Source organism: Podarcis melisellensis (assembly GCF_964234715.1).
Source record: "Podarcis melisellensis genome assembly, chromosome: 13".
Taxonomy (NCBI): domain Eukaryota; kingdom Metazoa; phylum Chordata; class Lepidosauria; order Squamata; family Lacertidae; genus Podarcis; species Podarcis melisellensis.
In genome coordinates this window covers 51508881-51521726 of record NC_138545.1, presented here as the reverse complement: position 1 = coordinate 51521726, position 12846 = coordinate 51508881, and the positions used below count along the sequence as shown (strand labels likewise).

General features: G+C 42.8%; 2 protein-coding genes across 2 annotated transcripts in view; both read left to right on the top strand.

Annotated features, from left to right (window-relative positions):
* Positions 1-4453, top strand: part of AHRR (aryl hydrocarbon receptor repressor) — a 47312-nt gene extending 42859 nt beyond the window's left edge. The window contains exons 11-12 of the mRNA XM_081884007.1: positions 961-2231; positions 2476-4453. Of these exons, the coding sequence (XP_081740133.1) occupies positions 961-2035 (1075 nt within the window). The 3' untranslated portion in view covers positions 2036-2231; positions 2476-4453. The remainder of the gene's footprint in view (positions 1-960; positions 2232-2475) is intronic.
* MSANTD3 (Myb/SANT DNA binding domain containing 3) overlaps positions 1-12846 on the top strand; it is a 177614-nt gene that overhangs the window by 64944 nt on the left and 99824 nt on the right. The window lies entirely within an intron of this gene.

Genomic DNA, 12846 nt, shown 5'->3' with positions numbered 1-12846 from the left:
GCTAGAGAATTAGGCATGAACGGGCATCTAGAGCTGTTGCTCCTCCCTGACACTGAGAGCAAGTTTGCCTCCTGCACACACTCTGTCTCGCTTGCCAAAGCCTCATGCTTTGCACAGCCACTTGTAGAGCAAAACATAAGGAGCCAGATTGGACATGTGGGTAATGGTATGGAAATAAATTGTTAATCTCAGTGATAAAACACAGTACATTAAGGAAAAGTCTTCATACAACCTATAGCTTGTGGGATTTCATTGCTAGAAGATAGGCTGATTCGCTTTGAATAAGGATTTAACATATTCATGGAGGAGACGACTGCCAGTAGCTGTAAGCCCCCATCTCTGTAACTAGAACCCCATGTCAATAAGTTGTGTATCTCCAAATGCCGGTGAACAGGGGGTGTTCCTCACCTTCATGCCTTGGCTATGAGCTTCAAGAGACTTGTGACTGCAGCTGAAGCAGAATGGGGGATTAGAGAAACTTCTGATCCAGTGGAAATTCTTGAATTAGTGAGAAGCTTTTTGAAACCTTTTTGCTTCTTCAAGATAAATGTAGGTATATTTAAACACTTTTAACTGACAGTTGGACAAAACCCAAAACTTCCCAGTCAAGTTCTACTTAGAGTAGACGCATTGAAATTAAAAGACCTGTTAGTCACGTTTTTTCTAGTGTTGGAGTCAACCTTTTGCAACTGTGAAACTTGCAGGAAAATGTAAGTTAATATTTAATGGAATCATCCACACACATAAATGAGAGGATACTGCGCAACATACACAATGGTAAATTAATAACATATAATAAACAATAATGCACTATTCAGTCAAAACTGAAAAACAGGCAGCTGATAGCAGTGATATGCCAATGAATATTGCTCTTCTCCATCACCATATTTCACATGTTGCTGGGGGGGGGGGAGCCTTTACAAGTTTTTAAAAATATTTTTTTTCTACCTTTATTGAAAGGGAAGACTGTCATCAGAAGATAGCAAGCTGCACCGCAAACACAAAAAGGAACAGGGAAAACCTTGTACAGATGAAGTATAGTAAGTGGACCCCAAGGAAAAAAGAGCAGGACAGCATAAAAGTCAAGTTTGAACCTTGTACAGATGACGAAGAATGTTTTATTCAGCAAGAACTTGTCGCTCCTACTGCATCGCTATTCGGTACTCAATACAGTAACAACAGAAATGGCATTTCGACTTCAGTGAATCCATCAAATTACTGTTCTAGAAGTCAGCGTAATGAGATTACATGTTCAAGCAAAACTCCTAGACCTTTCTACAACAGAGACCAACGGCTCTTTAGTTTATCATCAACCTGTCCTTCTCCCTGGGGTGGCGCAGAAAATTGCCAGCCTCATCCAAGCTTGCAGCCGTACACAACACAAAGTTATTCTGGAGAATACATGAAGTTACAATGTCCATTAGTATCCTCAGAAACTCCGTACAACACGGGGTTGGCTCATAACATCAAAACTGAATATGATTCAGATTCTGAAAATATAGATGCTGTTTCAGCAAGTCGGGTCTGGATTGGTGAAAACAGCACAAGGAAAAAGCAAGCGATCCGTTTTCCTACTAGGGTTCACCTCAAAACAGAACTGGACCTCAGTGAGCATCTGTCTCCTTGCCAAACCCCAAAGCAGTGTGTTTATCCGCCGTATAACTGGCAACACATTGTGATGCACCATCCCAGCCTCAGCAGAAGTGGACCTGGCAAAGGAGTTCACAGCAAGGAGATAGTTCCTCTGAGCTCCCAAAACGCAGTCTGCGCAGAAGCAGTGGAGGGTGCACAAGACACACATTACTGGAATGAATTTTACAATCCCAGTTTAGTAGAAGAGAGGGGGCTGAATAGGCAAGTTCTGAAGATGCAGTGTGAATTTAAAAACCCCAGCTTTATTCAGACAGTCAAACACGAGCCCTTAGAGTCTTCTCGCATGTCTGGCAGAGTACAAACGACTTTTCCTGAAAGCACATTAGCCGGCTCTCAACCTCATAAAATAATGGGATGTGCATTTTCACAACAAATGGTATAGGTGTGCTTCCAGATGTTCACAACTGCCTTGTTAGTGCAGAGATGGGACAAAAGAGGAAGTTTCTCATTAATAGGGCACTCCCCATTACAGGGATTTAAGGATCTATTTGACATTGTTTTGTGGCAACACAGTGTCCTAGCCATGGTTAGCCCTGCTTAACTTAAGGATAGTGTGTGATAGGTACCCATATACAGTGGTGCCTTGCAAGACGAAATTAATCCGTTCCGCGAGTCTCTTCGTCTTGCGGTTTTTTCGTCTTGCGAAGCACAGCTATTGGCAGCTTAGCAGCTTTAAGAAAAAGGGAAAAAACTCGCAACAACTCGAAGCAAGCCCATAGGGAAATTCGTCTAGCGAAGCGACGCAAAAACCGAAAAACCCTTTCGTCTTGCGAATTTTCCTTTTTGCAAGGCATTCGTCTTGTGGGGCACCACTGTATATAGTACCAAACATCCACAAAACATGACAGAGAAGTGGCCTTAATATTCATAAAAGCACTGTACAATATTATTGCAGGCAATTCCCTACTGAAATTGAAGGCCAATTTAAAGGTCTGTTTTAAGAAAAAGAAAATGTTTGCATAAAACAACATAGCAGTTAATTTCTCTCTGCTGGTAGTTCTTTGGCTCCCAGGTAGTTCAAACATCTCTCTTGTGCTATTCAAAAATAAAAAATTAGTCCCATATGAACAACAGGGATGCAAAAGGCATACTTCTCCATTTTCAGTCTTTTAGGCTCCAAGCAGGAGAAGTTAAAAAAGAGAGAAGGTGGATGGATATCAGGAGAAACGGAGTCTCTAAGGACACAAAGTAGGGGATTACTGCAATCCTAACTGGAGATGGGGCATAAAAGTAGGGAAGATCTCTAATCTGCCTGGGCAAGCTTTTAAAGGTATGGCTGCTGAGGATGTTTGGCTATTATTGTTGCCTCTTACTAAATTGTAATCTGGAACCCCTGATCCTACAGATCAACATATTGCAGTGGCATAAATGGTGATTAGCACTGTTTCTACTTCTGCTGCTCAGGAAATCCCAGTTTATTTCCTTCCAGTTGGAAGTGCCCGGTGCTTCTATGAATCATGAGGGCAGGTGTTAAGTCCAACTGTTAGCGCTGCATTAATTTGTTGGGGTATGCAACCAGCAGATAAAGTTGAAGCCAGAGCCTATGGGCTCTGGGGATGGGGCATGACCGATAATACAGAACTGTAAAACATGATTTAACTTGAATATCTCCTTGCTTGCATTTGTATTGCAATGCTTTGCTTTCCAGTCATATTTTATATGGAATATACAATTGCATCTCTGCAAAGCTTTTAATGGGCAATGTACATTGAATTTAATTAAGTCTCTGTGTAATCAGGATTTTGTTTTTTGTTTTATAAACCCAAATACTAACACTGGATATTTAACCTAGTCATTCATGTGTCCTGTTGCCTTCCTGAACAAAAAAGTATGCAGCTAATTTACAGCGTAATCTGATCCATATCTATTCAGAATATTGAGTTCAATGCGTGATGTTCAACTAAGTTTTACTGAGAGTAGATCGATCATAATTAATGAACATGATTAAGTTAGGTCCATTAATTTCAACAAGTCTACTCTCAGTAAAACTTAGTTGAATACCAGCTAATGAGACTTATTCCTTAGGGAGAATCATAATCAAATTTCTCTATCAAGAAAATAATGACTTTCATGTTCCCGAAATTTATTAATAGGGGAGAAATTATAGACCATTTTTCACTATGAAGACAATTTCACTACCAAATGAAAATAAGTAGCAGCTGTTTATTTGAAGGAGCACAGACTTACAATGCACAAGGTAAAGTGATCAACTAATATTTTAGCTTAATCATGCTCACTGTTCATAAAATATATTATCCGGTTGCTCTATGATCTTCATATCTTTAGCATCATTTTTAAGTGATTAAACAGTATTAATACAAATAGAAAAAGTTTGCAAAATAACTGTTTCTGAATAAAGTTTCTATGCTTGGTTTTTATCCTTTAAAATGTTGGTTTGCACATGTAAAAATAGATTATGTGATTTACATAATGTCTAATTTGAGTTATTGAACTGATCAGCAAAGGTAAAAGAGGAAGCAACAAAAATATACTTTGTACTACTATTTTAAGACACTATATTTCTAATTTATTCTATAATATCAGTCCTAGTAGCCTGAAAATATATCAAGCTGAGGCTAAGTAGAATAAATTCCTTATTTTGGTATATTCCTCTGGAAAGGAAAAAAAGGATGCTCAAAATTACAGCATCCTGTTTGCTTGACAAAATAGTAGCACTATTGAGAGCCTTTTTGTAAAGGTTTATTACTCTTACAATCTTAAATAATATTACTTACATTTATACTCGGTTGCTGCCTAAAATGTAAAATCCAGCATTTGTTAATAAATATTCTATATTTAAGTGTGGAATTTGTAATATTGTTCAGTATCGCCTAACGTGTGAAGATTCTTGTACAGTGGTACCTCGGTTTTGAACAGCTTAGTTCACAAACAACTTGGAACCCGAATGCCGCAAAACCGGAAGTAGGTGTTCCATGGCTTTGAAAGAGGATTAGGTGGCTGAACAGAGGAGAGGGCAGTCAAAGGCTGGTAGTCCTGATGGAGACAACAATACTTCAGAAAAGCCGTTGCAGGAAGTCCCAGGTGGGCAGAGAGCTCTTGGGCTCGAATCCTGCTTGTGGTATCTGGGTGGCCCCTCGGAGAAGAAGAGGCTGGACCAAGTGGGCCTTTGGCCTGATCCTGCAGGCCCTTCTGGTGTGTTTCCTAGGGCCTCCCCCCTCCCCCTTGTCCCATGACCTCTGAGGTAAGAGGCCTTTTTCTGGGCTCCAGTCCCTCCCGGGATGCGGCTACTCCATTGCTGAATCTTTCCCTCGCTGCAAAACAAATGGAGACATCAGCAGGCGCCTGGCTCCCAGCCACGCTAGTCTGGGGCAGGGGGGGGGGACCTGGGATGGGGCATTTCCTCCTACCTGATTGTAGCACCCTGCTTGTGGTTAACGCTTAGCTGGAATGAAATATTCAACGCAGCAATAGAGAAATTAAAATAATAATTTATTTGTTAGACAAATAAATGAGAGACACAGTGGTATATGGTTACCAAAGCTCTGCCCACTCCAGCCCTGATGGTCAGCACTTATATTTCCTCAGCCCAGCCCCCTTGCTCCTCCTTTGGCTGCCTCTGTCCAATCAGCCTGGTTGAAATTCCCATTGGCTGTTTGCTAGAACCAATCATAAAAGATACACCCATTTCTTATTACCTTTTATGGGAGACAAAGAGCTATATTTCCTTCTATCTATAAATGGCAAACAAGTAGCCATATATCTTACATTTGCCTCAACAAGGCACCTTAATTACCAGATCACCTCTTGCCCTCCTTGCCCTATTGCCCTCCAAAACAGATGGTTAATGGTTTTAAATTTTTATCTTAAACAGAGGTCAGAGATCTTGGGTTCACATTCTCACACACCATCAATGAAATATCTCCTTCTTTGGAGGTCTTTAAGCAGAGGCTTGACAACCATATGTCAGGAGTGCTCTGATGGTGTTTCCTGCTTGGCAGGGGGTTGGACTCCATGGCCCTTGTGGTCTCTTCCAACTCTATGATTCTATGATTCTATGAAATAAGAATCTAACATAAGAATCTAACATTTCTTACTTTCTAAATCCTTTGCATAATTACATTTAAGCCAATATATTTCATACATAACATATATAGATTTTTAGAAGCAAAAGACTTTTCAAAGTAAAAACGTCTTCAGTTTACAACCCCCCTTTCCCGGCCAGCTGCTTTCCCCATTAGCTCTTGCCCTTTAACCTTATGAAAATGTGGCTAAAGTCTCTAATGGGAGACACATGGTATTATATTTTGTTAAACAATGAATCCTACTATTTACCAACTCTTAATTAGTGCTTTTGCAGCTTGATTGTATTCTGTAGGGTCAGTAACCTAGTAACCTTTGCTCTCAGCCTGTAATTCCCTTTTTACAACTTTGAGAATTTTGGCTCCTGCTATAAATCAGGGGGCCCTTGTCCAAGAGGATAGACATCTGCCAGTCTTTTAGACAGCTGGTCTTCTGCCTGGCATTAAAACATCTTTAAGCTCATTTTTTAAAATACAGGCCTTGATCAGATGCCTCATGATCTTATAAGCTTTCCCCACTTGGCCTCCCTACGGGCGTCTCGGCTCCTTCCCAGCCGGCCTGGCACAGAAGCAGCAGCCAAAGTCTCCTCCCTCTCTGAAATAACTCAATATGATGTTTTAATGGGAGGAAACTTTGGCTGCTGCTTCTGCGCCAAACAGGGCCGGGAAGGAGCCATGCCCACACGGAGAAGCGATTTTGTGGTCTTGAGTGGTGGTTCTCAAATCAGTCTTATTCATGTAAGCCTTTTTTCATAAATGCCTCTACAGCATAAACACATATACTCAACTTGTGTTCTCCCTGCTCCATGCAAATTTTCCCTTCCTCTTACCTGTTCTATTTATATGGTAGCTTTAACTTGTAATGCTCCCCTCCTCCCCAGCCCTGTTTGCTCAGGTTGTCGCCACAACCTCCTGGCACATGTGGGGAATGGATTCCCCATGGAATTAATATACCACGATTTCCAAAATGCCATTTTTCTACATGGTGGCCTCCCCTTCTTCACGGCGCCACCGCAGCCTCTGTGCCCTGCCTGTCTTAGGACCGGGGAGACAGAAAGGAAAATGAAAACAGAGGCCCCCTGTTGTCACAGAGGTTCCCTATGGGACATGCCAAGTCTAAACTGACGAATCCTGGCTTATGTCTTTGCGCAGGACTCCGGGACCACCCTAGACCCTCAGCCTTTCACTGTTGGGCTCCTTGCGTCAAATTAAGGAGTCAAAGGAACCTCTTTGTAAAGGGTCTGAAATATACTCAGAGTCGCAAAGTGATTTCATGCTCTTTATTCAGCTCATAGTTTTGAGGAGGAATGAATGAATGTCCCCTCAAAGTATCTGCTTTATATACATTATTTACACAATGGGCTGCACATGATTAGCTAATTCTGGAATTCTACTGTAAGCCAATCAGGTTGTGGATTCACTTCTATCTGGAGCATGATTGGGTGGTTCCTGCCAACCAATCATACTGCTGCATTGTTCTAGGACCAATCAGACTGCTGCATTCTGAATCCTATTGTTCTAGGACCAATCAGACTTCTGCAGTTTGGATCCTATTCTACTCAGTACATAACAGGGTCACATGCAGTGATGGTGTAAACAAATAATACAAAATAAATCTCACTATGCTTCTGCCCTGTGTGAGCTAAAGCCTGCTAGAGACCTTTCCCTTGAAACCACGGGCTGTGTACCCACCATATCTTTGGGGCTCATTCCCACTTCCCCTTGGGTCGTGTGCCCAGCAAGCTCAAGTGTGTTAACAGATTTGCTCTTTGCTAGGCCCCCCAGCCTGGTTTGCAAAAGTCAGCCCAGGAATTCCTTGTCTGGCACAGTTCTGCAGCCTGTGCTTTCATTGAAATCCCAATTAATCAAAATTCTACCGTTTATCTATTTCAAGGGTTCGGGGGGTGGGTCTCCTGAAAATGTTTAACAGTATTTTTCCTGCACAGTTTTTAATGCTACTATTGTTGTGAACCGATGCATGATTATAAAGTAAGTAAAGCTTATTTTTAAAGTCCCCAGGTTGATGCCTGACTCTTTCTTAAGTGGGGCAAAGGGAGGGAAGGCAGCTAGCTTCATAGCTGGACTTGCTCAATACAAGGTTCCACAGCCTGATTCCTATCCTTTTAAGTTTGCTGTCAAGGATGGGATTTTAAAACTCTGTTTTTTAAGGACCCGGTGGCAACCCTTCTTCAGGTATACAGGACCCACACTGTGAATGGTGCTCGCAAATGTATTGGGAGCCATCATAGATCCTTTAGGACCAGTGTATATGGTCCTGGCGGCTGCTCCTAAGTTTTTAGTTTTGCTGTCAAACAGGATTTTAAAACTGTTCATCTCACATTTGTGGGTATCTGGAGGGATAAATTTCAATTAGCGTATACTCTCCTTCCTGTTAAAACCTATCCCACACAGAGGCAAAATCCTGAAACTCTGGGAAATTCTCTTTAAAATGGTCTGCAACATATTTAGGAACGATGAGTCTGTAGGTTGTCATTTGAATGGAATTACCCCGAGACTTCAAGGTGTGATGTGTACACAGCCTTAGAGTTAAGAAAATAGAGGCATGGAAAGGCCATGTGGTTCAACCTTGTAAGCAACCAGATATTCACAACAGAAAATATAATGTGGGGATCAAAGCTGAGAACCTGCCAAGCTGACAACATCTGTGGACAAGTCAAACCAGGGAGCCAAGCCACATGTACCTGTAACAGGTAAAATAATAATAATAATAATAATAATAATAATAATAATAATAATAATAATAATAATAATTTGCCACTCATCTCCTCTGGGGCTCCTACCTTCAGAGTTCCTTCTCATTATCACTTGTCTCAGCAAGTCTCTCACCATCATATGACAGGCATCCTTCTTGCAGGCCACTGTAAGGCTTGCATGCAAATCAGCACTTTGTGACATCAGCTGGCAAACAGGAGCCAGGCTGCTGGGTTGGCAGGCAGCTGAATTAATAGAAATAAAATCAGGGAGGTCAAAGAGTGCTGGGATGAGGCCATGGCAGGTCAGGCCAGAGGGTGCTGTTGGGGTGTGTGGTTTTTGCCTCCCCTTGTTCTGCATCTTGCTCCCCCACCCGTTCCTTTAGCTGCTTGATGGAATCATAGTATGGTAGATTTGGGAGGGACCCCAAGGGTCATCTAGCCCAACCCCCAACAATGCCAGGATCCTGCCCACAACCAGCCCTGGCTGGGCTCCAAACTTCAACCATCTTCTTACCAGCCAGATGCACTGACCCCTTGCAATTCTGCCTGGGCTGGAGAAAGGGGAGAGAGAAACGTTTTGCTCTCTGTCCCTCAGGACATGGATATGAGAGCCACACCATGCAGCCCTCTCAATATCTCAAGGGCCGTCACAGGGAGGAAGCTTGTATTCTCCTGCTCCAGAGGCCCTCAGGACCTGAAGCCATGGCTTCAAGCTACAAAAAAGGGGACTCCGACTCAACTTCAGGAAGAACTTTCTGACAGCAAGAGCTGTTTGACAGTGGGAATAAATCCCTCGTAAGGCGGTAGACTCCAAAGAAGGTTTTTCAGCAGAGGTGGGATGGTCATGGATGCTACAATTCCCAGGATCGTTTAGGGGAAGACACCTGCTTTTTAGAACAGGGAGAACCTGCATCTCACTTTCCCTAATTTCCTAGGAAGCAGGAACTGGAAGCTTATTTGCTTCTAATAGTGTAACCTTATGAGGCTTTGCCCTCAGGTGGGAAAAATATTGCGCCTGGGAAAGGGAAGTGGGAGTCAACAGACACTCAAGGAATAGTTTCGGAGAAAAGGCTTTTATTTCTACCATCCATGAACTGGTAGAAGGAGCAAGTGTGATAAGTCACAAAAAGCATGCACGAAATTCAGTCATGTGCACAAGCATATATACCCCTTTCCAGTTCCCTCCCCCTTTCTCCTCCCTCAGGAGTCCTCTGAGCATGAACAGAAAGCTGTCTTGGGACTATTGGGACTCTTGGCACCCTTCCCAGGAAAGGGGTTTCAGAGTGTTCAGATATGTTTCAATCTCTTGTTCTGGCATGGTTCCCGGACAGAAAGCAAGTTGCAATGTGGTTCTTTAGCACAGTGTTTTTCAACCACTGTTCCGCGTCACACTAGTGTGCCGCGAGATGTTGCTTGGTGTGCCGTGGGGAAAATTGAAAAATTCGAAAGATTTAAAAATAAAGCATTTTATAATTTTTCATATTTCTGTTTACTTACTATTTCATAATAAAGTAATTATAAAATACTTTCTTTGTGTTTATTTGATTCCTATTCAATAATTACTTTATATATAGTCAATATAGGCACAGAGTTACATTTTTTAACATTTTCTAATGGTGGTGTGCCTCGTGATTTTTTTCATGAAACAAGTGTGCCTTTGCCCAAAAAAGGTTGAAAAACACTGCTTTAGCAAGGCCAGAAGGTATGAGAAAGGCCTGAGAAACAATGGACTGTGTTCCCTACCTTTGTTGCAATCTTTTTAGTAACAGCAAGCGGAATGTTTCTGATGCTTAGCTAATGCCTTTTAGCTGCTGAGAAAAATGATTGTGAAAAGCTCTGAGAAGCTTTGAGCCTGCTTTGGTGGGGGGGGGGTGACTTCGGGCCTAGGTGAGGTCACCTGTCCTCACCTTCCTTCAATAGGATGACTTGACAGAGCAGGATGTATAAAATATTGCTCCCAAGGTTGGGACTGTTGTAGCTTTAAGAAAGAGTACAGCAGAGTCCTGGGGGGGGGGAGGCAGTTGAGAGTTGGTTGAGAACAATGGGTTCTAGAAGGGGGCACTTGGTGGGGGACCTGAAGCTGGACTGGGCAGCTATTCAGCTTAGGATCAGAAGTCCAGTCGCCATCGCCCTCATTTGACGGTGGCCAAAAAGGAACAGAGACACAGAGAGGGACTGTGAGTCTCCTGTGGAGGCCGGGGAATGTGGCAATCCCATGGTCAGCAAAGAGGGGCTCTGCCAACTGTGCAGGAACAGGATCCCCCCCCCCCCAATTGTGAACCTGCTTCTTCAGAGGGAGTACAGCTCTAGCCACAGCAGACATTTGTCACCATGATAAACAGGAAATCAGCCCTGAGTGCTCACTGGAAGGACAGATTGTGAAGCTGAGGCTCCGAGACCTTGGCCACCTTATGAGAAGAGAAGACTCCCTGGAAAAGACCCTGATGTTGGGAAAGATGGAGGGCACAAGGAGAAGGGGACAACAGAGGATGAGATGGTTGGACAGTGTTCTCGAAGCTACTAGCATGAGTTTGACCAAACTGTGGGAGGCAGTGGAAGACAGGAGTGCCTGGCGTGCTCTGGTCCAGGGGGTCACGAAGAGTCGGACATGACGAAACGACTCAACAACAGTATCATTCAGGCCTCGGCGAATGAGAGTCATGTGCGGCCGCCTCGCCCCGCAGCACCTTGCGAAGGGGCAGCACTGAGGGCGCGGCAGGAGCGGGGTCTTGGGCGATGCTCCACTGAGCTTCGTCCGTGGGACAAGAGGGCTTATTCCCTGTGCAGCAATGGGCGACCTTCAGTAGGGGCCCGTTCACTGCCTCGGCTGCCCCAGCTTTAAATCATTTAAATAAACGGCCTTCCGAAGTTGTTGCCTCACGTAGTTATGTGGGAGACTTAAGCGCTGAGGCAAATTCACTCTGGACCTGGTTCAGGGCCACTTCACTGTCTTGCCGGTTTCCCCCCAGGCGCTGAGCCCAGTCCTTGAAGACACGCGATGTCTTGTGTTCATGGCAAATCGAGGAGAGCACCTCTCGCTTCATTGGTGGGTCCTCTGCAGCCTGCTTGTATGCCCAGGTGTCCTGTAGTTGCAGCAGCATTTGGTCAAACTGTGTTGTTTTGGTGCCACCCTGTGGTCTCCTCACGTCTGCAGCCAACATTAACCACTTCTGTTGTTCAGACCAGGCTTGGCCTTCTCCTTTCAGCCCCAGTATCCTATTTTATCATTTCCTGTAGATGTCACCTCTTCTTCCTACTTTAAAATGCTCCTCAAATTATACATTTTCTTTGAAACTTTTGCCTTAGTCCTTTAGTTTCCCCTACATACATAAACCAAACGAATATGAGTAGCTGTTACCATTATTTACCCCTTTTCTTCAGTCGAGACTTAGATTATAGGCTCATTGGAACAGAGACTGCTTTTTCTGCTGTTTTACTCTGTAAAGTCTATATCAGTCATAAAAAATAGGAATCTGCTACCCTCAAGCTTTTGATTTTTATAAAAAATACAACATTTGTACATTAACGGGATTTAACTGAGTAACAGTCCTTTAAAGCAGCCTTTTGAACAAAGCACCTTCTGCAAAATGAGCACCCACAGTGAAGAGTTTACCAAACTACAGTCTGAAGAAATTTCCAAACCAGAATCTGAGAAACAGTTAAGCAAGATATATTATTGTAAGGTGAGTATTTCTCTTGGTAATCTTTCTACTAGCATTAGTATTATAACGTTCAGTTTTTGTAAAAAAAAAAAAAGCACATTGAAAACCTCAATCTAAAAAATAAAGCCTGTGATTTAAAACTTGTAATTCTCTATTTCATTAATGAAGTGTCAAATTTGTTTATGCAGCCATTAACAGATTCTAGAAAACGATACCTGAGATGGAGGCCAGGTCATTCTTGTTCAGCAATAGCAACAACTCCCAAATTTCGAATTGTGATTCCACCACTGATAGCACCAGTACAAAAAATGGCAAAGCAGTGCAAACTTTCCAAGAAGACATTTGGAAAATGCAAAGATTATCAAAGTAGAGATGAAATAATGATAGGGGGAAATACCCCAGGTAATTATCTCAGTTACCAGCATTTGCTGTTTCTCTAGTTGTACTCCAGATGGGTTTGGCTATAGCTCTTTATAGAGGCAACTGCTACGTACAGCACAAACATCCCCTGAACCTTGCCACAAAGAGTGTTGCACCACACATCACAGCAGATTCAATCCAATCCAATCCGAATTCATTTAATCTTAATTCAGATAACATGTATGTTTGTGCTTTTGTAATCATTTAATCCCGTCTAGACTCTGTATGGCAGCAGTACTTCTTTTGAATTCAATAGGACTTAGTGGGGAGTTGCCATGGTTAGGAAGCTGCTATAAAATCTATGCAGGGAAGCACAGGTTTGCATTTTGTGATTTATCTCGAACCCTAGTTTGGAAA